This window comes from Grampus griseus, assembly GCF_964374135.1.
Source record: "Grampus griseus genome assembly, chromosome: 2".
NCBI lineage: Eukaryota > Metazoa > Chordata > Mammalia > Artiodactyla > Delphinidae > Grampus > Grampus griseus.
Window position 1 is genome coordinate 73,618,500 of NC_139018.1, and position 23,704 is coordinate 73,642,203.

The 23,704-nt window shown below is 45.3% G+C and overlaps 4 protein-coding genes across 9 annotated transcripts; 3 read left to right on the plus strand and 1 right to left on the minus strand.

Moving 5' to 3' along the window:
• Positions 1–786: 786 nt before the first annotated feature.
• On the plus strand, positions 787–3,879 carry TINF2 (TERF1 interacting nuclear factor 2). The gene is made up of 9 exons (XM_082649659.1): positions 787–1,290; positions 1,433–1,537; positions 1,658–1,759; positions 2,295–2,402; positions 2,507–2,603; positions 2,771–3,233; positions 3,319–3,386; positions 3,494–3,585; positions 3,721–3,879. Exons 1-9 carry the CDS (start codon positions 1,099–1,101, stop codon positions 3,853–3,855), a joined length of 1,362 nt encoding a protein of 453 aa, XP_082505785.1. The 5' UTR covers positions 787–1,098; the 3' UTR covers positions 3,856–3,879.
• GMPR2 (guanosine monophosphate reductase 2) lies at positions 2,442–11,104 on the minus strand (the record flags this gene model as incomplete). Of its 5 annotated transcripts, XM_082649657.1 has the most annotated exons (10): positions 10,671–11,067; positions 10,172–10,267; positions 9,911–10,030; positions 7,712–7,795; positions 7,388–7,561; positions 6,485–6,566; positions 6,287–6,393; positions 6,059–6,101; positions 5,224–5,383; positions 4,456–5,048 (listed from the first exon to the last, which is right to left on the minus strand). In XM_082649657.1, exons 1-10 carry the CDS (start codon positions 10,926–10,928, stop codon positions 4,859–4,861), a joined length of 1,314 nt encoding a protein of 437 aa, XP_082505783.1. In that variant the 5' UTR covers positions 10,929–11,067. The 5 variants fall into 5 exon arrangements, with proteins under 5 accessions (XP_082505781.1, XP_082505782.1, XP_082505783.1 ...); XM_082649655.1 differs by adding an exon at positions 2,442–2,625 and having other exon boundaries at positions 4,889–5,048; positions 6,059–6,566; positions 10,671–11,104; XM_082649656.1 differs by having other exon boundaries at positions 4,448–5,048; positions 6,059–6,566; positions 10,172–10,292; positions 10,671–10,807.
• Positions 11,105–11,173: 69 nt separating this feature from the next.
• NEDD8 (NEDD8 ubiquitin like modifier) lies at positions 11,174–21,038 on the plus strand. Of its 2 annotated transcripts, none has more exons than XM_082649662.1 (4): positions 11,174–11,297; positions 19,790–19,837; positions 20,006–20,088; positions 20,675–21,038. In XM_082649662.1, exons 1-4 carry the CDS (start codon positions 11,280–11,282, stop codon positions 20,769–20,771), a joined length of 246 nt encoding a protein of 81 aa, XP_082505788.1. In that variant the 5' UTR covers positions 11,174–11,279; the 3' UTR covers positions 20,772–21,038. The 2 variants fall into 2 exon arrangements, with proteins under 2 accessions (XP_082505788.1, XP_082505787.1); XM_082649661.1 differs by having other exon boundaries at positions 11,193–11,348.
• Positions 21,039–21,822: 784 nt separating this feature from the next.
• Positions 21,823–23,315, plus strand: MDP1 (magnesium dependent phosphatase 1). The gene is made up of 6 exons (XM_082649660.1): positions 21,823–21,950; positions 22,067–22,127; positions 22,201–22,311; positions 22,638–22,745; positions 22,843–22,928; positions 23,110–23,315. The coding sequence occupies exons 1-6, from the start codon at positions 21,914–21,916 to the stop codon at positions 23,199–23,201; spliced, it is 495 nt and encodes a 164-aa protein (XP_082505786.1). The 5' UTR covers positions 21,823–21,913; the 3' UTR covers positions 23,202–23,315.
• The last annotated feature ends 389 nt before the right edge of the window (positions 23,316–23,704 follow it).

The window sequence follows — 23,704 nt, forward strand, 5'->3', positions numbered from 1 at the left end:
GTAGTCAGAGCAGGTAATTAATTCAGTCAACAAAAAATATACACTGTGTGCCAAGGTTCTGTCCCTGGCAATGGAAATAAGGAGAGACATCAGGAAGGGTGACCAGGAGAAAGACAAGTAAAACGGTCAACTGTATTAGGGGGCTGACTGGAGTAAGCGCACAACAGAAATTCAAAAAAGGAAATCTATTTTATTTATTTTAGAACTACACGATTAAAAAAAAAGATATCAAACACAGAAAAGCACAAAAATTTCCTGCAGTCTCACCATCTAGAAAAAAACCAGATTAACAATCTGATGTATCTTTTCAAACTTTTAATTTTATTTTTTAAAGGCGGGCGCCCTCTCCCATTCTGTAAAAAAAAAAAAGAGTTGAACTCTTACTGCAAGCGGCGCGCCGCCCGGGGAAGGCTTTGCAGGCGATGGTTTGGGCGCTGGGATTTAAGGAATCGTATTTGAGAGGGTGAAGACGATGGAGAGGGAAAGTGGCATAAGCCTCGCTTTACAGACTAGAAAGTCAAGACCTCAAAGAACGACGGGCCTTCTCTGCAGGCTCCGCGAAGAAATGCAAGGGCCGGAGGCGGGAAAGGGCCGGAGGCGGGAAAGGGCGGGAGGCGGGGCCCAGGTCCCCGGTCCCAGCTGCTCAGCAGCCGTCGGAAGCGCAGGACAGCTGGGTCGGGGCCCGGCAGCGCCGCCGGATCTGCCGGGGCGCGGCCTTATGACGCGCCGTGACGTCTCCCTTGTCTGGCGGCCCATTGGTTCTCCACTACCACCCTTCTCCCGGGTAGGGAAACTGGTCGCGGAGCCGGAAGCGAAGTAGCCTTTGAGTTCGAGACAGCGGCGGCGTTTAAGGCAGAACGACTTGTTGCCAGTGGAGCTGGCCAGCTTCTCCATTCAGGCTCCAGCCCGAGTTGGAGAAAACCCCGGGATTCCGGTGGCCCATGGGAGGGCGCAGTCTCGGATCGCGAACTATCCGGCGCAGACCGAAATAGCCGAGCCTGTGAGGGCCACCGGAAACCGCGCCCCTAGGAGGAGGCGGGAAGCCTTGCCAGAGGTAGGAACACAAAGGTACGGCTCCTGGGGTGGGGCCCGCCGGCCATGGCCACGCCCCCTGGGGCAGGTCCCGCCGCTCTTCGCTTCGTAGCCGCTGCCTGCTGGCAAGTCGTGCGCGGACGCTGCGTGGAGCATTTTCCGCGAGTATTGGAGTTTCTGCGATCCCTGCGCGCTGCTGCCCCCGGCTTGGTTCGGTACCGGCACCATGAACGCCTGTGTATGGGCCTAAAGGCCAAGGTATTGGAGTCAGTAGGACCCGGTAGAGGGGAAAGGGACGGGATGCGAGGACCTGTCCTGGGCCGACTGCTTGGGGGTGGAACCGGTTGGAAAAGGGCAGCTTGCCCGGACGTGGGGATTCTGAGCTCAGCACTCTTCACAGCTGGTGGTGGATATGATCCTGCAGGGCCGGCCTTGGGCCCAGGTTCTGAATGCCCTGCATCGCCACTTCCCAGAGTCTGGACCTGCAGTGCGGGACCCCAAAGCCGTGAGTCGTCCCTGGAGCAAGCCCTACCTCCACTTAACACGCGGTGCAACAAAGTTGTTCCTCCTCCCGGTCACTGGATTCTGGTGCCTCTAACTTGTTTGCCTTCCTTACCCTCAACAGACAAAGCAAGATCTGAGGAAGATCTCAGAGGCTCAGGAAACCTTTTGCCAGCAGGTGAAGCAGCTGGCAGAAGCCTCTGTTGATTTGGCTTCGAAGCTACAGGTGGGACTGGCTGCTTTGGAAGCTATGGTGTAGCTGTTCTCTCTAGTCCTCTTCTGACCTGCTTCCTTTTTTTTTTTTTAACTTTTTAAAACATCTTTGTTGATATAAAATTTATATATCACACAATTTACCCATTCAAAATGTACAACTGAATCTTTTTTTAATTGAAGCATAGCTGATTTAGAATGTTGTATTGATTTCTGCTGTACAGCAAAGTGATTCAGTTATACATATGCATACATTCTTTTTTATATTCTTTTCCATATGGTTCATCACAAGATATTGAATATAGTTCCCTGTACTATATAGTAGGGCCTTGTTGTTGACCCAATTTTAAATTAGTAATGCTTAATATAAATAACATTACTGATTTTAATCGAGAAGATTCATTCAGGCTTTTTTCCTCAATGTATAAATACTTTCATCAACAATGTACAACATAATTTATTTTTTTTATTTTTATTTTTTTTAACATCTTTATTGGAATATAATTGCTTTACAATGGTGTGTTGACCTGCTTCTTTTCCTCCCGCAGGAACTTGAACAAGAGTACGGGGAACTTTTTCTGGCTGCCATGGAAAAGCTGTTTTTTGAATACCTGTGTCAGCTGGAAAAAGCACTGCCTACACTGCAGGCACAGCAGGTTTTGCTAGGGCAAAACACATAAGGGCAGAATGCTGGGGTGGGGGGTAGGGGGTGGAGTTGTATCAACGCCTGTGGTCTTCATGCCTCTCTCCCTGCCCACAGCTTCAGGATGTGCTGACTTGGATGCAGCCGGGAGTTTCCATCACTTCTTCTTTTGTCTTGAGCCAATATGGTGTGGACATGGGGTGGCCACTTCCAGGTACCAGGACCATCTAGGAAAACTAAGAATTTGGGGGTGGAGTGTTTAGCTTGCGACCTTTTGAGGCAGCCTATTGGAAGGGTTACATGGGCCTGAGGCGTAAGAAACCAGACTGAGTCCATGTGTTACTATATTGCCTTTTTAAAGAGATTTGTTTTCTTTCTCAGAGTGCTTTGCTACTGATTCAGTGAACACTACAGAGCCCATGGAGCAGAGTCCTCCTCAGCAACCAACACCAGCACTCCACGACCCTCTGCCAAAAGCCCGGCCTGGCCCACACCCTCCTCAGGATCCAGCCTCAAGGAAGCACCCAGAACCTTTGACTGGCCACCATTTCAATCTGGCCCCTCTAGGCCGGCGAAGAATCCAGTCCCGGTGGGCATCCACTAGCAGAGGCCATAAGGAGCGCCCCACAGTCATGCTGTTCCCCTTTAGGAATCTGGGTTCACCAACGCAGGTCATATCTAAGCCTGGGAACAGCGAAGAACATGGGACACACACAGCAGATCCAGCAGGTGCTGTGGGCACCAGAGCAGCCTCGACTGGCAAGTCTAGGAGTCCGTCCAAGACCCTGGGAGGAAGGGCTCTGAAGGAGAACCCAAATGACTTGTCTGCCTCAGAGCAAAAGGAGTGAGTACAACAGTTGCTTCTCCCTACTAGCAGCACATGCCCTGCCTGCTTTCCTTTCACCCTGTCTTGCTTGCTCCCACCCTAGGAACTGCTTGGATTGCCCCATGGAACCCCTGAGATTGTCATTATCGCCTCCTAGGGCCAGGAAGTCAGGTAGGTATCCTGAGTCAGGACCAGATCAGACAGCCTCCTCTCTTGGGGACTCTTGAGGTCCTGTGTTCACTGAGAAGAGTACCTGGACTCTGGTTTCCTCCCTGCAGTGCGTCCTCCATCTCTGTGCAGCTCTGACATTACTCTAGGGGACCTGGTTTTGGACTCCGACGAGGAAGAAAATGGCCAGAGGGAAGGAAGGGTGAGTAGGAAGGAATGGAAAGCTGGGGAAGGGGACGGGCGGGCAGAACAAGATAGAAAGCCATATGATGCAGGATATGGAGGGCTCAGGGCATGTTTCAGTGATGATAGGATCTCCCTGCTCCCTTCTCTGCAGGACTCTCTGGAAAACTATCAGAAGACAAAGTTTGACACCCTGATCCCCACCTTCTGTGAATACCTCCCCGCTTCTGGCCCCAGTGGTGTATCTGTCCCTCTTCCTAACCATACAGACAGTTCTAGACTGCTGTGATTAGACTGGAATGCCCACGGCACTCTGCCTGTCTCCTTCCTCCTCAGCTCTCACACAGTTTAGGGGTAATAAAGTGGAAGTCCAGGCTTGGGTTGCCTGACTATATTGCTAAAGTTACTTTGTAATACTTAATAATTAAATTTTGGATTTGTTAAAACACTGTCTTCGTTTGAGGGAGGGGAATTAAGGCTTCTATAAGGTCAGTGTAGGTCATTCCTTAGAAACAGAACCGGCCTCTCCAGGGCTGGAAGGGGATCCCTTTGCCACTTTACTTCCCTTGGAGAGTGTCGTTCAGACATGCCCAAAAGGGTTACCAGGGCTGAGAGCCTAGAAGAGAAATTTCCTTTTGCTATTCTGAAAATACTGTGTGTGGTCTGATGCCAGAATATACTTGTAAATTCTCATGCTGCCAGGTTACTTGGGGGTGGTGGCACTAGAATGGAGATGCTTCATGGAAAGGGCACTCACTGTCCTTGACTCCACTGGGTCAGTGCCAACTCCTCCACTTGCCCTGCAGCAGCACCCAGATGCCATCCTTGTGCAGAAATCCCCAGAATCTCAAAGTCATTGGGATCTCTCTTTATTGAGGTATTTAAAATACATAAACACTTCTGAGCTTTGTAGATATTCAAAGATCTATTTAATGAATCTGATTAACAAAACATGATTCTAAAAGCCTACCTCTTCCAGACCAAGGCCATATAAAACACTTATGTATGAATGAGCATCTTTTCCTTTTAATAATCTTCAGGATTCTGGGTCCCCAGATTCCCATTTGATTATCTTAACTTTATTTTCTCAGCCTGCCTTCCTTGCTTCCTCCCCAGTGGGTGCCCTGGGCATTTTGCATGTGCAGATAAAGTACAGAATACTGCAGGAGCCCTTAGCAGAGAGAGAATAGGAAATGACCAAGTAATAGCCCTAGTAGCTGGGATGGGAGAGGGGCCCACTGGGGAGCCCTGTGGTGGGTGCTGGCGCCCTGGGAGGGCAGAACTGCTCAGGTCTAGCTCTTGTCACTGAAGATCGGATTCACCTGCTGGGTGACACGGATGAAGGTAGTTCTCCGGCTCAGCTCCTTCAGCTTAGCTGCTCCCACGTAGGTACAGGTGGAGCGGATGCCTCCAAGAATGTCTCGGATAGTGTGTTCCACATCCCCTTTAAAGGGCATCTCCACTGTCTTTCCCTCTGAGGCCCTTAGAAGAGGAAAAGCTTTCTTACCTTTTCTGTCTGGATTTCTTAAGCCCAATGACTCTTCCCCAATCTCTAGCATTTAGTCCCTGTTCATCACTTTTCTTCCAAGTTCTGCCACCACCTGACTTGGGAAGTCACGCTTTCCAAGAACCCTCAGCTTCTGGCCTCCACACCTACCTGTACTCAGCCACGCCCCCGGCATACTTCTTCATGGCCATTTCAGAACTCATGCCATAGAAGAGCTTGTACTTCTTGCCATCCCTCTCGATGAGCTCACCACCTGACTCGCTGTGCCCAGCCAGCATGCCGCCCAGCATCACGAAGTCAGCCCCTGCCCCTGCCAGCACCAACAAGAGGGGAAAGAGATGAATCTGGCCCAGGTTCCAACATGGTCACCCTCAGAAGCAACTTACACAAAATTCTCAGGCCTGCCAATGATTCTGGCATCTTCCTGGTTTTGTTTCCCTAGCTGGCCCACAACCCAGTGCACAGGCCTACTCTGCCCTGGCTTCTGTTCCTCAGTGGACTTTACAAGAATTTAAAATAGAGCCTCTGGAGACGCTCTGCCTGGCTTCTGCTCTCTCCTTTTTGCTGCTTTCGCCATCTCCTGGTCACCTCTTTTTACTCTGCCCAGCCAAACAAGACTCACTTCAAGTGTCCCAAGAGCAAAGCTCTCCAACTTCAGTGTGAACAAGGATCACCTAGGAAGCTGGGAAAATGCAGCCCCACTCCCCAGAGCCAGATGCCATGGGTCCAGGGTGGGGCTCGGCATCTGCACTGTCCCGCAGTCCAGGGGATGATGCAGATGGCCCTGGCCCACATTAGGAGAGTCCACATCAGAGTCTCAGGATTTCCCCTGCTGGTTTGCCCCAGATGACACCACAGGCTTCTGGGTCACTAGTCATATTATAAAAGAATCTGAACAGCTTTCTTAGACTTCCCTAGCCTGATCCTAGACCCTCAGAGGTGACTTATCCTCTTCTACAGGATCCTCCTTCTGTGCCCTCCTTACCGAAAGCCTTGGCCACATCCCCGGGACAGTTGCAGCCTCCATCCTGCAAAGTAAGGAGCACTATGAAGGGAGAGTATGGATGCCCCAAGCCCTCTAGGAGGTCCCAGTGGCCCACCTCAAAGCTGACAGGAACCCAGGAGTCCTGATCCACCTCTACCAGAGCCTCCAGACCTGGCAGAGAACCCAGATGTCTGGCAGCCTCATACCCTACCCTGCTCTTGGCCTTACGGAAATGATGTGGCCTTTGAGGCCATGGGCAGCATCTGCGCACTCCATCACTGCACTCAGCTGTGGATACCCAACTCCGGTCTTCTTCCGGGTGGTACACACAGAGCCTGAGAAGAACGTGACAAGAATGAGAGGGAAGTTCTCCACAGGTGTCTGCCACTGAAGCGGTGGCCAGTGGCCCCCAGTGAACCAGCTTACCTGGTCCAATTCCCACTTTGATGATGTCAGCCCCAGAGAGAATCAGCTCTTCCACCATCTCTCCTGTTACCACATTCCCTGCCTGGGACAGAACCATCAAAACAGAGCATTCTTAGGGTCAGAAAGAGCCGATCGCATGCTTCCAGCATTATTACAAAGAAGAGTACCTTGGTTCCCTCTACTTGGGCCTTCTGAGGGCTTTTAGACGAGTCACTTCAAAGGACCCTGCTTTCCAAGCTGAGGTAAGGGGGTGAGTGGCCAGTGTCACCGTTGTACTAGGGTAAAGCGGGGGTCCAACTGGAACAAGCTCACATCTGATATACAGTAGATTTATCTCCCCCTCCCCTCCAAAAGACCCAAGCACATCCTTTGCTTAAGCTGTTATGTCATGAAACCTCTCTGGCTTCAGGGAAAGGGGGAGGACATGGTAATGTCAGCTAAATACCCATCTACACAATTGTACTTGCTTTTGATGGACAGAACAGAGAGACCACTCAATGCTGCGAGGAAAGTGAGGCGTTGTCATAACTCCCCTGAGCTTGTAAAAATAAAATAAAACAACATTTCATGCATCCCCTTCAATATGACTGTAGTATCTCTCCATACCTTTGGGCAGGTGTGTATGTACTAGAGGTATGTACGATGCAGAAATGTTCCATTGTGGTTTAGTGAGTGATGTCGGACACTGGATTTACAAAGACTAGGTATCAAGGTTCGGAGAAGACGGCACTGGCCAGTACACAAACATTTAAAGCATGGAACCATGGATCATCACCCAGTGACATGATTAAGCAGACTAGGAAATGCAGCAGAGGAGAAAGGAACTGGTGTAACAAAATGGTGTGGCGGGAAAGAGTGGAGGAAGGAGAGGAATGGACCCACTACACGGTAGTAGAGACATACCATGATGGTGTGTTCAGGGAAGCGCTTCCGCACATCCTTTACAAATTCAACAAAGTGTTCAGAGTAGCCATTGGCCACGTCCACGCATATATATTTCACCTGGGGAATAGCGTCCAGGATCTGTCCCAGCTGCTCAAAGTCAGCAGAGCTTGTGCCTGAGCTGGCAGCCAGATGCTGTGAGAGAAACAGGGCCATTAGCATGTAAGAAATGACCTGGTTGGTTAGCCAACAGGGGTGGGAAGGTAAGGGCTGGTCCCCAGGAAGCCACACAAAGATTCCCGGAAGACTGGGCTAAGGAGTGGATCAGGGGAGGACCAGTGTTACCTCAAGACAGTCAGGATTCTGGCTAGCAAACTCTTTCCACTGCTCGAGGCTGTAGTGCTTATGGACAGCAGTGAAGAGGGAGAACTGGGAGAAGAAAGAGCCATCAAAAAGGAGGGAACTTCATTAAGAGTCTCTTTTTCTAAAAATAGACCTTTATATTATCCTATCTGAGGGACAAAAGGACTGAAGTCTGGAAAGAGCAACTTGAAGAAGTCAGTGGTTGAGCTCAAACCTCAGTTCCACCATTATTCTCTCTACAAATGCAGTCGGGCTTTTCGCCATAAGCTAGTACTTGCCCAACACTCCCACCAAAGTACTAAAGTCACCTGGATTGGATTTCACCTGCCAGCACGTACAGCGCTTCTGAGTTAAAAGGTGACAAGGACAAGCTGTTGGTGCAGTGGGACAAGCAGTAGACAAGAAAGAACCATGAAGAGGCTGGACGGAGCCAGTGTCTGCCTGCACTGATTCAGCCCCTCCTGTGATAACCTAGTACAGAGCTAACCTACTTGCGGTATCTTCTGGTCCATTTACCAGCAGTAATTCAGTAAGCCTAAATGCTCACAAAATTACAAGAGGTAAGGCCTTAAGGTTAACAGTCAATAAGGTGCTACCCTTTCTCCATCTCTGCTAAAGTAAAGGACAAATTTTCTTGAGACATGGACCAACCTGAAAAGTTTATCTCATTTAGTCTGTTTCAGTCAACCAAGTTCAAGGATATAATGACTCATCAGACTTGTATTTCCTAGCACAACAAATTGCAAATAACGTCCCAATACTTTGAGAAAGGCATTCAAAGGCCACTTGTGAATGCTGGTGTTTGTGATTTAAAAGTGCAGACATGCAAATAGACAAGACAGCACAAATCTTGCAACAGACGAGAGACCCAAGGAAGTCAAGCATCAGCCAGCAGTAAGGAAGTGCAAATGCTATAATACTCAGAGATCATCATCAACACTACCTAGCTAACGCTGGTACAGAACTGTGCTTTCTCAGCAACACTCTGCCATCAACATGCTAATAGACAAAAATCACTCTAGGAGGTCAGCAGACCTTGGAGATATACTGGCATAGGGTGGCATGATGAGCATATCCAATTACATACCAAGCTAGAGATCTAGAAAAAGATCCTTGCTTGCATCCAACCTTTTAATTATTACTGAGACTTGGCTGTATCTCTAAAATCTGATTTCTTCAGCACTCAGCAGTAATGAAAAGCCAGTCTCAACATAAAGCATCAAGACAGTCCCGGCAAGGTCCATACATTATAGGACATTTGTTAACACTGAAGTCAGATTCACCATTCCTTAACTCTATTGGACAGGCCAGGTGGACAACGGGCAACAGTGGGATTCCTAAGCAGTTGGTAAATGGCAATAGTAATACAGTACTAAAGCTGTATAGCTATGAACCTCAGAGAAATGATAGCAGACATTCCACAAAGACTTACAGCAATCAAAAATAGAGAAAGAGAGATGAAGTCCTTAAGGCTGACAGAGCCACAAGCAGCAGCAGAATCCATCAACCAGGGCTACCTGGATTAACCAGAAGAGTGCATATGTCCTCAGGATGCCCAAACTATCTACCTTCTCAGCTACAAATACAGAGACAGGTAATATTACTGAAAGGAGCAGCAGCTTCCATTTTGAAAATGAGCAATAACCTGTATATAAGAAAAATACATTCCATTTTGGGCACATCCCAGAAACACCCAGGAACCTAGAACTTAAAGAAGAGGAAGATTAAAAAAAAAAAAAAAAACAGGCATGAAAGAAAATAAACTTCTTCTCTCTAGGATCTTCTAGTTAGGAATTTTTGAATGCTCAAACTATATCTAGTTTCTGGACTAAAACAGTGAATGCTGAGCATCCTAACAATAGTGTAAAGAGGGATGCCGGTGATTTGGAGAGGGTGATCTGCGTGGTGGGAAAAGTTGGCAGGATGTATAAACTGCTGGACAGGAGAAAAGGGAAAGTTCTGTTAAAATGGGGGCAAAATTTAGCTTTGAATCTCATTAACTCAGATGGCCCTTTAAAGTTATCAGATAAAGGGGCCTTAATACTACTGCAAAAACAGAAATTGAGCATCCTGACTGTTAACTGCCAGAGTTGACCTGGGATGGGGGTGGGGATGCAGATACCTCTGCAGTCAGCCCACAAAACTGGACACCATGAGGAAGGGGTATGAGGGAAGTCCTACCTTACAGAGAACCTTGGCTATCTCAAAGGTGCCTACAGTATCCATATTGGCTGCAATGATGGGGATCCCAGTGTACATCTGCTTTGAGTTCCGAAATGAAAAGGATCTTGTGAGATCCACCTGCAGATATGAACAGGAAACTAAGCATTTCATTTATCCAAAAAACAAGTATTGCAGGAGGGCAAAAGCCAGGAATCTTTCCCAGTCCTGGCCCTCCAGGAGCTTGGGATCAAGAAAGAGCAACTAGAGAAGCAGGCTCACCTCACTTCGAGACTTAAGGGTACTGCGTTTAGGCCTCAACAGGACATCCTTGAAGTCCAGTTTGACGTCGTTGTCGATGTGAGGCATGGCAGGCACCTAAGGGTAGCAGCGAATCTGAGAGCTGGAAGGTAGGAAAAGTCAGGAGGCGGTAGCTGAGCCAATTTTCCCTTAGAACTTAATGTTCTGTTAGGGCTGGCGGGCTCATCTCTCTCCTCGCTTAAATTGTGGAAGGTCAGGGCATTGATCGAGGCATAGTCCCTGAAGACCGTCACCTCAGACTCGGGTGGTTTCACTTACTCTCGGTGTCTTCAACCTAGATACTATTTGTTGGGGAGAAGAACTGGGATGGAGTCGTGAGAGACCCTAAATGGTGCGTTCCTTACCCCACTACTCTTCTTTCTCCCGCCCCTGCAAAGAGCAGTTTGGGATAAGAGGCAGATTTAGGAGTGAGAAGGAGTGGTGGGATCCCAAAACCAGCTTCCGGAATAGGGGTACTCACTTCCTGTCGCCGGGGCCAGGTGGCAGTTGACCGAAGCTCCTCTTGATTAGCCACTAACCTCGCGCAGCCCCGCTGAGCCTTGTGGGCAGCGCTAACAGGTTCCGCTAATTGCCGGAGAGAACGAGTAACCGAGGAATTCCAGCTTCGGTGCTGGAGGCCTTCTGGGTAACAGAGTTCACACACTGAGGATGCCGCTGGATCTGAGGGGCAGGGAACTATAACTCCCAGGGTGGGACGCGCGGAGCTGCCCCCTGGCATGATGGGAGGAGTCGTTCGTTCCGCCCCCGCTTTATACTAGCCCCGGCTTGCTGGGGACTCTCAGAATTGCAGAGGCGTCATCTCTTTTGTAACTAGGCGGGCCGCCTCCTTTTTTTTTTTTTTTTTTACGACGCCACAGAAACGAAACGCGGACGCATTCCTGAGCCTTTCCGGAACCCCGTGGAAAGAAGGAGGAGGAGCGAGGTGCGGGGTGGGGGTGGGGGGGGTGGAGCCAGGCAGTGACCCGGAAGCAGAAGTGACTCCCACAGGCTGAGTGCTGGGGAGCTGCATCGGCGATCGCAGCGGTAGAAGCAGCAATTTATCTGTGTGCAGCCCCAAACTGGGAAGAAGATGCTAATTAAAGTGAAGGTGGGAGCACCTCCAGCCTTGCCAAGACGCAGTGGTACTGGGCTGGCCGCTGTGCGTTAAGGGAGAAGCCGGGAAGGAAAATCACGCCTTTCCCGAGCTTGGAGGGGGCTGACAGCCTCGGGGCTCCGCGCGAGGGTTGATGGGATGTAGGGGGGGTCCCCAAAAGGGCTTCGAGAGCAGAGGCTGGCCCAGCCAGACGACCCCGGAGTCTGTGCTGTGCCTGCTTTCATTCCGGGACCGTTCTTTGACCCAGAAGGAGGCCGCCTTTGTCCGGGGTCTCGCTGTGTTCGAGCCCCCGCGGTCATAGAGAAGGCCTAGCAGCATCTTGGCCCCCCTCTCTCTCGGATTCTTGGAATAAGCTCTGTTCTCCATCGTTCATGCCCCAGTTACCTGCTTCTCCCAGCCCCTAACGTAGGCTACTCCGAGTACAGCACAAAAACGTAGCCTAGGGAACCGGGGCCTCCCAGGAACTAGACTGTGAGCTTTTGCTAGTTGTCGCCAAGGTGTAGTATCTCAGCCGGCCTTCAGGAAACAAAGCTGGGAGCGTGTTCAGTTAGCACCTGCATTTCTGAGCCAGCATCCTGGACCAGCCTCCCTTCCTTGACTGAGGCAAGTTAGTTATCAGTGCCCTAGTTCTTGGTACTAGCAGTGTTTCCTTCATCTCCATCCCGCCTCCTGTGGTTCTTCACCAGTTTCCAACCCTCATTAGTTCTATCTGCTATTTCCTCCTTTGTGCCTTAAGAGGGAGGGACAAAAACTAACAATTGATGCAGTGCAACGTTAGTTTAGCATTTAAAAATAAAAAACTGCCAAGGAAGTCTATCGTTATTTCATCAGCTCTTTAGTGTATTTATCATGCATAATAGCCATTAACCTCTTCAGTCCTTCTGAACCACCATCTTAGCTAAGGATTGAGGCCAAGCAGCATGTTGAAGGTCATTGTTTTTCAAATTTTGAGTAATGAGCTATAAAACAGTCACTAGTGGTAAAATCAGTTTAATAAGTCCGTGGGTCACAAGCAACAAGAAAAAGAAAAAAATAGAGATATCAGGGTATACTTCTGGATAAGAGGATTGTGTGTGAAATTTGGGGTTTTATTTTGTATGTATATTACATGCATGGATGTGATGTTTGTTCATATGTATTTCTTAGTGTGGGTCACTGTCCAAAAAGTCTTGAGAAACATTAGCAAGTGAATGCTTATGTCATTTCCATACATATGGATTCTCAGGTTCTCTTAGTCCTCCCTTAGTCCAAAGAAGAGGTTATTACTATACTTTTGTTCAGTGTTTTGTAAACCTTTTTTTAAATCTCAACCTACACAAAAAAATTTTACCTCATGGTCCCATACAACATAAAATAACTGTGTGTGATATGCTCTGGTATTTTGAATTCTATTCCAAGTTGATTTCATAACCCACTGATGGGTTGAGACCTGCAGTTTAAGAAAATACTGTATTCTAGATGGGCTTCTCAACTTAAAAATGTGTAAGAATCACCTGGGGATCTTGTTAAAATGCTGATTCTAATTCAGTGGTCTGGGACGGAACCCGAGATTCTGCATTTCTAACATTCTGCATTTCTGCTTGTCTGGGGAGTATACAAGGTTCTACTTTCTTTGAATCCATTTGTATTTAGTACTTCTCTAAAACTGTCAGGCTTCTTTCCCAAAACACTTTCCTTTCCACCTTCAAATAGGTTTCTCTGTCCATCTTTCTCTTTCTTTTTTGTATGTTAAATACATTTTTGTATATTAAATAAATAAAGCAATTAGCTGTGAACTACTATACAAATGATAGGTTTTTTAGCAGGGTTCCTTTGTGAATTATTCATTCTCCACTGTCCTTCTCCATGTAGGTAACTTATTCCATATCTCTTTTTGCAATCTTTTACAACTAAATCCCTTGTCCACGGAAGGAAAAACACACAACATAAGAGCTGTGAGTTCAGTTTATTTGGGGACTTACTGAGGACCTTAGCCCAGGAGACAGCCTCTTAGATAGCACTGAGGAACTGCTCCAAAGGTAAGTGGGGGAGGTCAGCATGTATGTGATTTTGGCAAAGGGTAATCAAGCACACATCTCGGTAGAAGGTTGCTGCTAGTCAAGAGGAACAGATATCTTAGTTAATGGTTTTAGTGCTTTTCTAAGTATGGGAAGATGCAAGAATTTGGGTTCATAAAATTTTCTCCTGAAAATATCTAACTATTTAAAGGCGTGTTCTATTAATTTTCCCAGAGCACATTCCTGATGTGCCTCATTCCTGTCTCCCCCTTGAACTCCTTTCAGGCTGGGTTGAAAGTCAGCGACTGCAGTGGCTAATGACTTAATTCTTGTAGAACCAGGGGGCAAGTGACATCCTTTAGTTGGCACACTCGTGATTTAAAACTTCTCTTGATGCCTCATCTCTGTGTTTCCAAAATTAAATACAGCATCTTCTGTCTTAAGCCATCTTCCCAATACTCATCTCATATATTGATCCCATCAATCTACCAGTTACCTGGAACCCAGTTCTTTAAAATCATTGTTCTCTTATAGAACCTAATTTTTCTTTTGATACATCTTTCTGTTGATTTTCTTTCTATTCCCATTACCCTTGTTCTCATCTGGGGTCTCATTAACTTATATCTTTATTTCTCTGTGATACCTCCAGAGAAATACCTCTTGTTGGGATACCTCCAACAAGATTTCCTACTGCCATTCCCCTCTAAAGTTTAGAGTCTAGGGACTTACCTGGTGGTCCAATGGTTAAGACTTCACCTTCCAGTGTAGGGGGTGTGGGTTCGATCCCAAAACATAAAACAGAAACAATATTGTAACAAATTCAATAAAGACTTTAAAAAATGGTCCACATCAAAAAATTCTTAAAAAAAATAAAGTATATGTATTTTTTAAAAATAATAATAAAGTTTAGAGTCTATACCAAAATACGGTGTACAAAATCATAGTGTACAGGTCTTCTTTAACCTTCTTTTTCATCATATTATTCCCTAACCTCAGATCCTGCATTGATTCCTCTTAGCAAATTACTTTGGGCACCTGTCTTTACTATCTAAGCCCCAGTTTTCTCATTCATGCTTTTTTAAACGTAAAATAAAACACAAAGCTCTTAAGGGTTAAGTTCAAGGAGTTTTTAACAACAGTACACCCCCATGTAGCCACAGATCTAGAACATTTTCACCCCTACTCTCTGAAAGTTCCATAGGTTAGTTTTACTTGTTTTAGAATTTCATATAATGGAATTATAGAATATATCATTTTTGTGTCTGGCTTCTTTCACTCAGCATTATGTCTGTTGCTGTGTCTGTAGCTCCTTCTTATTACTTGGTAATACTACATTAGATGACTGTATCACAATTTGTTTATCCATTCTCCCGTTGATGGACGTTTGGGTTATTTCCAGTTTCTGGCTCTTATGAAGGAGGCTTCTAATAGCCAGAAATGATGATATGAACATTGTCTTTTTGTGGACTTATGTTTTCATTTCCTTTGGATAAATACCTAGGAATGGAATTACTAGGTCATGTATAACTTTAAAAGATGCTGCCAAACAGATCTGCAAAGTATGGCACCATTTTACATCCCTACTTACAATGAGTGAGCATTCCAGCTACTCTGCACCCATCTTTATTATAGCTATTTTAGTGGGTGTGAAGTGTTATCTCAGGTTTAAATTAATCACTGTTGGTTTTCCCTCACCACGGCACTTTGTCACTGCCTCTTATATTTTGGACGATAACATTCAGTATGGCATTTCTTGTGCATTGGTTTGTTCTATTAATTGTATGTCTCAGTGTCTCTTGGTTGTAAATCTTCACTTGAAAGAGATTGTTGGCAAGGGCTGGGTCACTTAGTTTCTTTTATATCCCCTACAGTGCTTATAGCAGAATGTCAGGCTGAGGTTCATCATAGACTAGCTGAATAGCAGTGAATGTATTCCCAGGTCACAATGACCAGATTTGAGGGAAGAAATCCAGTATGACATGGTCTTTTAAAATATCTTTTAAAATTAAAATCAAGAATATCTTTTAAAATTGTTCAGTTTTAAATGATTTTAATTATGACAATTTCAGACATATACAACAGCAGAGAGAAGGAATAATGCACCCCATACGAAGCTTCAAAAACGGTCATCTCATGGCCAATCTTATTTTATTTATACTCACCAACTTACCTTGTGTTTTAAGGAGCAAGTCCCAGATAGCGTAGCGTATACTATTGGTATATATTTCGGTATTTATCTGTAAAAAAGAACTTTTTTTACTAACATAACCATAATTATTACACCTAAAAAATCAACAGTGATTTCACACTATCATTGTCTCATTTGTTTTTTACAATTTGTTGGAATCTGGATCCAACTAAGATTCATACATTGTAGTTGGTTGATAAGTATTTTAGGCCTCTTTAAACCTGTAATTCCCCATTTCCCCCATTTTTTTTCTTGTTGAATAATCTAGGTGGTTGTTCCCGTAGAGTTTCCTATAGTTTGAATTTTGCTGATTACATTCCCATGCTGTCTTTTAATATATTCCTCTTTCCTCTGTATTTCCTGTCAATTGGTAATAAGATCGAGAGGCTTGATTTGTCCTTTTTGTCTGTTCATGTGTGAGAATAATTCATAGGTGGTATTGTGACATGCTTCTGTCAGGTTGTTTTGCTTTCTGTGATGTTAGTCATTGCCTAGATCCATTATTTCATTGGAGTTTACAAAATGGGGATATTCTGATTTTATTGTTGCTTCCTACATTAGCTGGGATCCTTGAGCAGTGTCCAGTACAGTGGCCATTTGCCCACGTGCACTATTGACCACGGGAAATGTGGCTAGTGAGACTGAGGAATTCATTTGTTTTATTTGTATTTAATTTTAATTAATTTAATATAAGAACTGAAACTTTATTCAGTAGTTGCAAAACCTTTTAACTTGTTTGGAACAAGTTGGGAATGTAAACATACTTTTTCAACTGTAAATTGTGAAACTTAAATACAGATCAAGTATTTCAGATGATAACTTATCATCTGAATTGAGGTGTGCTGTCAGTATGAAATGCACACAGAATTTTGAAGATTTAGAAGAAAATGTAAAATATATTAATAATTTGAATATATTGGGTTTCAGAATATTAAAATTAATTTCACCTTTTAAAAATGTGGCTGCTAGAATATTTAATATTGTATATGTGGCTTTCACTAAGTTTCTATCTCTAGTGGACAGTGCTGCTTTACAGAATGGTTTCCTTATACTCTCATCAAGGACATTGTTTTAAATTTTTTTTCTCATCCCAATGTATTCATGGTATTAAAAAATGGAAAATACAAAAAAGCACAAAGAAAATAATTTAAATCACCCATAATCTCAAAACTCAAGATAAAAGCACTGATGTCTACATCCTTCCAAACTTTTTTGAAAGCATATAAATACACGTATGTGTGTGTGTATTTCTTTAGTTACAAAATAAGAATTATACTGTTAGTCTAAACATTGTTTGAGAACTGTGTGATTTTCCCCCTGTGTTTGTACCATAATTTATTTAACCCTCAATTGTGTGATATTTAGATTGTGTTTCTAGTTTTTCAGTTTCAAAAAGTTGCAATTCATTGTCATAGGTATATTTTTGGACAGAGGATTATTTTCCCAGAAGTGTTATTGCTGGGACACCATATGCCAGATTGCTCTCTGGATGCATTCATAGGCTTCTATAGTCGATCTCAGAAACAAAGGACCAGTGCTAGAGTTTTAGATTTTATAAAGCAATAATTTTTTTCAAATGTCATAAAGCCCAAGCATCTGACTCTTGGGAGAACAGTTCTAGGCTTTCTGTTAGAGTCTTCTGTACTCTTTAAAAATTGTTATTATTAAATCAGAATGAATATTTATTAATATTCATGTGATAAAGGAATATATTTTTATTAGATATTTTATTAGATAGTACAGATAAAGGGAGAGTTAGCTTTGGTCTCCTCAATCCTACTCCCCTTCTCAAGGATCATCATAATTTTAGGAGATAGGTATACTTTTAATCCTTTCTTCTATGCATGTATGTATGTATATATTTACATATAGAAAATGATACATAATCATACATTCTCTAGATCTTTCCATGTTAGTGTATAAACTGTTGCATAATAAATATATCATTCTAGGGCTTCCCTGGTGGCGCAGTGGTTGAGAGTCCGCCTGCCGATGCAGGGGACACGGGTTCTTGCCCCGGTCTGGGAAGATCCCACATGCTGTGGAGCAGCTGGGCCCGTGAGCCATGGCCGCTGAGCCTGCGCGTCCGGAGCCTGTGCTCCGCAGCAGGAGAGGCCACAACAGTGAGAGGCCTGCGTACAGAGAAAAAAAAATATATATATATATATATGTATATATATATATAATTCTATGGCTGTACCATAGTTTAATAGTTTTCCTATTAATAGGCATTAGGCTGTTTCTTGTGTTTTGCTTTTATGAAAGGTGTTGCAGTAAACCTCACAAGTTCCTCTTTGAATACGTACTCAAATTTCAAGTTTTTCCTTAAGGTTAGTTATCTAGAAATAGAATTGTCTGGTTAAAGAGTCTTTGCATTTAAAGTATTATGATCAATAAATTGAGATAATTTGTGGACAACATGGTATTGCATACTTTTCATTTTGTCAGGAAGGAGCCTAAAGAAATACCATATATTGTCACTGTCGTTTCATAAAAGGACATTTTAACACCTGAAAATATTTAGTTTCATGAAAATCTCATTGTTGTCATTATTTTTCTCATTTTACCATAGACTATTGAAAATTTTCAAACAGACCAGCTTGAGTTGGGGTGGAAACTTGAAAATCACTGTTGTAATTTATTCTTTTGCATCCAAACAGGTCAATCCAAAGGAGTTACTCTTGGATTTTTTGAAATATCCTTAGTAGTGAACCATTCTCATGGTTGAGAAGTTAGATCCTAAGTACTTTCTTCATGCTGGTCTTTGTGAATATCATAAGTAGGAACCATATGTTATTTTGTGAGCCCACCACAGGAGTGTACATTGGGTCTCAATACTAGATCAGCCAGACTTGGGCAGTACTGAGTACAGAGCTGAAAGCTCAGGTTCTGGGGCCAGAGAGTTTGTGTTTGGATTCATACTCTCCTTTTGACTTCATAGGCATGCTTTTTAACCTGTCCAAACCCCATTTTCCTCAACTATAAATGGTGATAGTAATAGTACATATCTCACAAGTACTTGCAAGTATTAAATGTATTGACGCATGTAAGATACTCAGCGTAGTTTCTAACTCTTGGAAAGTGTTCAGTAGATGTTGGCTGTGATCATAGCATGATCATTGGTGTATTTAGCTGTTCCACCAATATTTATTGACTGCTTCTATGTCAAACACTGTGCTTAGTGCTTAAATTAGGAAGATTGAACAGTCTCTGTCCTTTAGGGAGCTGGAGTATAAATTGGGGAGTTTGACACTTAAACAACTAGCTGTAATGGCTCTTAAAGTGTACTGGGGACAAGTCATCAATCTTAAAGCGTCCCTTGAAGGTTTGCAAAAGAGCAGAAGAGGGCATGGCAACAAGAAGAACAGTAGAAGCAAGGAAAATGCCCCTAAATTATGGATTACTGTAGACTGGTGCAGATGGAGTTTGAAGAGCAAGGATGGATGGGAGATTAGATTGGATGAAGCATGTTTATAAGTGTACAATGAGTATAATTATTGTTTGAATATCAGCAGCCCTTTGTCTATAGAAGAAGTCAAGAAGACCAGAGCTGCAATTTAGGATTTAGGTGGAAGTCTGGAGAAGATATGGGAGAATAGAATGTTGAATTCTAGTATTACTTAAAAAGTTGGTCAGGGACTTCCCTGGTGGTGCAGTGGTTAAGACTCTGTGCTCCCAATGCAGGGGATCTGGGTTCAATCCCTGGTCAGGGAACTAGATCCCACATGCATGCTGCAACTAAGGGTTCGCATGCCACAACTGAGGAGCCCTCGAGCCACAACTAAAGAGCCCTCGAGCCACAACTAAAGAGCCCTCCTGCCACAACTAAGACCCGGCGCAACCAAATAAATAAATAAATAAATATTAAAAAAAAAATGTTGGTCAGAGGTGATCTCCAGTGTCCCTGAGAGAATTCTTTGAGTTATCTGAATGTTAATTTCTAGCATTGGTACATGAGATAAGGTCCTTCTCAAAGGAATACTTTCCTTAGGACAATTCTCATTGCTGTCTTATCGAAAGGAGTTATGGTATTCTCTTGGATTCTAGCAGAATGGGAGGTGAGATGACCTGTGAGATTAAAAGGGTCAAATGGTTTACAGAATCTTCCCCTATCAAAGTTGTTCACAGCCTAAAAATGTCTGAAATCGGGTGTGGTCAAAACTTCTGGCACTTCAAATCAGCTTTGAGAATGTGCGTTTCTCAGAAGGTAGTAGATCCCCCAAGACTAGGCCAGGATGTTTTACCTAGGAGACAAATTGTATATTGGGCTGTAGGATTCATGAAACCGTTGCCTGTTTCAGACGCTGACCGGAAAGGAGATTGAGATTGACATTGAACCCACAGACAAGGTAATGTACGCCCAATACCTCTCCATGCCTATCTCCCTACATGTACACTTGCTTGGGTATGCTGATGAACTGAGTCCTTCCGCTCTCATACTCTCTGCATAGCTCTTGTTCTTTCCCGTTCCACGGTCCTTCCCCCTGAGCAACCCCTGACTACTTGTACCCCTAAAGGTGGAGCGAATCAAGGAGCGTGTGGAGGAGAAAGAGGGAATCCCCCCACAGCAGCAGCGGCTCATCTACAGTGGTAAACAGATGTAAGTTTGGAATGGGAATGAGGGCGTGGCCATCTTATGTGAAGATGAAGATGCAAGTACTGGAGGTGGAGCAGGCCTGCCTTTTTTTTGTTGTCTCAGACCCTTTGGCAATTTGATGAAGGCTATGAACCCCTTCTCAGAATTAGATTTTTGCAGACATAAAATAAAATGCATGGAATTACAAAAGAAACTAATAGGATCGAAATACACTTATCACACTACTAAAAAAGCAAGTTTGTGATATATGTACTTCATTAAGATCTAATGATGGATATAATAACTACTATAATTTTAAAAGATTTTCAAGATACCTACAAATAGTTGTGAAATGATAGGAAAATATCTAATTTTTGTTGTTAACAAGTTACCCATATTGCTAATAATACCCCTGTGGGTTTTTTGCCTGTGTTCAAAACTGAAAGAAATACCAAATTTCAGTTAGGGGTTAGTAAAAATATAAAGATGTAATTTTTTTCTCATCTGCATTCATAGATCCCCAGACAGATCCATGAAACCCAGGTTAAGAACCTTGCTCTAGATGGTATTTCTAATACCTTTTTTCTTTTTTTTTTGCCTCTTCCTGCAGGAACGATGAGAAGACAGCAGCTGATTACAAGATACTAGGTGGTTCAGTCCTCCACCTGGTATTGGCTCTGAGAGGAGGAGGTGGTCTTAGGCAGTGATGGACGCCCCCCTCCATTTCACCTCCTTGCCCTGTCGCTCATTATGAGGAATCATGTATCCTCTCACACTGTGGGACACCAGAGCCACTGCCCCCTCTCCTGGATGCCCAGTCTTGTGTGTCTGTTGGTGGGAGACTGTGAGGACCCCAGGATGCAGTGTTCCTGGCCCAAAGGGCCCTTGCTGGCTATTGGGTTTTAGTTTGCAGTCCTGTGTGCTTCCCTCTGTTAATGGCTATGTCCCTGGTTGTCAATAAAATATTTCCTGGCCTCCTGGAATCTTTCTTCTATTGCACAAACGTGACTGAAATCAAAATGGGCCAATGCACACTCAGTTATACCAGGCTGAAGGAGTAGGACAGTGTGAGAGAATGTGCCCTTAGAGGGGTTCTCAGATGCTTAAGAGTCTACACTCAGTGGTGTGCTGGAGCCAGCTCTTACCCAGCTCCAGAGCTAATTGTTGGCATCTTTCCTAACCCCACATTAAGTGACTTCGTGTTGGTAGCTTGAAATTGGCCATGGTAGGAATATTTACAGAAATTGACAAACAATACAAATCAGTCCTTCTCCCCAAACTGGTTGTTACATATCTGTCAGCATACTACTGACGTGGGTGGTAGAAACCAGGAGAGTGAATTCTCCCCCATTGTGACTCTACTGGACATTTGGGGCCTGTTTCAAGAAAGGCATCAAGAGCTTAGCGGACACTGCATTCTTTTATGGCTGGAATATTGCTGAGGGCTCTAGGCTGTATACGGTGGAGTGGCTGATGTGGAGAAAGGATGAGTGTGGAGTGACAAGCTATGATGGATCACTTTAGGGCTCAGTTGGTGAGATAAAATGAGAGACGGGTGCCAGAAGAAAGGGTTTCCCTTCCTTGTCTCCTCTAGCTCAGTAGAAGCTGGCGAGACCGGGTGGGGTGGAGAAGCAAGGGAAGAATATCCCTTGGAGAGACTTGGCATTGGCACTTTGCTGCGGTCCTCCCCACCACCACCACCAGAAGGCGCTCTTGTGAGGTTTTGGGGCCGATCTTCCCAGCTCAGGTTGGCGACGCTCTAGTCGCCGCTTCTCTAAGGCCCGCGGGGCGGCTTGGGAGCCGCGGCAGAAAGGCCCGCCTCCGTGCGCGCAGCCTGCGGGCGCGGGTCATGGCGCGGCTCCCGAAGCTCGTAGTCTTCGATCTAGGTGAGGGGCTGGATTGGGAAGAGTTTCGTAAGGCACAGTTTTTTCCAAACCTCAGTTGATGCTCTCGAGGCCCTGCGCCTGCCCAGGCTGAGACCTCCCCCTCCTTCCTCTCACAGATTACACGCTGTGGCCGTTCTGGGTGGACACGCACGTAGACCCCCCGTTCCACAAAAGCAGGTGAGGCGGGGCTGGGGAGGCCTGGGGCCAGGCGGGGCCCCGCGGGAGCTGAGCACACTCTCGCCCTCCCCAGTGATGGAACTGTACGAGATAGGCGGGGCCAGGCCGTCCGACTGTACCCAGAGGTGCCTGAGGTCCTGGAAAGATTGCAGGGCTTGGGGGTGCCCGTCGCGGCCGCTTCACGGTAAGAAGAGCGACTGAGTCGGTCTAATGCTGAGAGGTGCATGCATGAGGAGACTTCCCGTGTAACCCCTTGGCTGCAAAAATTTAGGCGGTGCAAACTTGCAGGTATTTGTATATTCTTCGAATTGTACCTTCTCCTGTGCATTTTGTTTAATAAACATTGGCTCAGTGCCACCTGTGTCAGGAAGGATATGGAATTGAATCAGGGCGGAGGATGCCTACCCATCCCGGAAGAACAGCAAGTTGATTTCCCCCTGGTTACACATAATTTCACTTGCAGCCTTGGCCCTCCACTCTCCTGATCCCATCTACTACACCTTTTTGCAGGACAGGTGAGGTTGAAGGGGCCAACCAGCTACTGGAGCTCTTTGACCTTGTCAGATACTTTGTTCATCGGGAGATCTACCCAGGCAGCAAGGTCACGCACTTTAAGAGGTACGCTGAGATAAGGGGAGAAGCAGGGAGACAGAAGACCAGAGAGGCTGGAGGAGCTAAGAAGCCAGAGTGGTTACCCTCGCCGTGTCTTGCACAGGTTGCATCAGAAGACTGGAGTTCCTTTCTCCCAGATGATCTTCTTTGATGATGAAAAGCGGAATATTGTAGATGTCAGCAAACTGGGTACTGACTGAATGGCAAGGATAGCCATTTGGGGAGTGAGGAGAAAGGGCTCCTAAGAGGGAAGGGGTTAGGTAGATATGTACAGGATGGATAGTTTGCATGCAGGTGACACCCCAAAAAGGTGAGAGTCATAATAGGGAGCCCTGAAGGCCTGATGAAATTGTGGCTTCTTTCTTTCTAGGTGTTACCAGCATTCATGTCCAGAATGGAATGAGCCTTCAGACCCTAACTCAAGGATTAGAGACATTTGCAAAGGCACAAGCTGGACTCTGAGGTCCAGTCCTGTGGATGAGCCTCATTTGAGGCATAGAACTGAAAGGAAATCAGGAGGGCATTTTCAGGTGCATTTGTAAATTATTAAAGTGTATTTGTGTGTGGCAGAAGAGATATTACCCAGTGTGTGTTGTTTCTAATTTTCTAGCGTGTGACCCGGGGTGGGCCATCCGGAGGTGCCAAGACCAGTATGTGAGGCATTAGACTGCATCAGGTTCTGCCTTATAAACTTGTGGCAAACCCAAGACTGTGATTCCCTTATGCTCTCCCCATCCCCACACCTCTCCTGAGCTCTGTCAAGGACATGAAGAACTCTTCCACTGGCCCCAAGTAGTGGGGTGCATTACCCTGCACATTTCCTTCCAGGAAGCAAAGACTTTGTTTTGGGTTGGGGAGGGTGAGGCGACCTTTTTATATAGTGGGAAACGAAGCGGCCGCTTTAAGAGGAGCGCGTGGGTTTGGGGCTGGTGTGTCGGGTCGCACGTGATAGGGGTCTCGCTGGC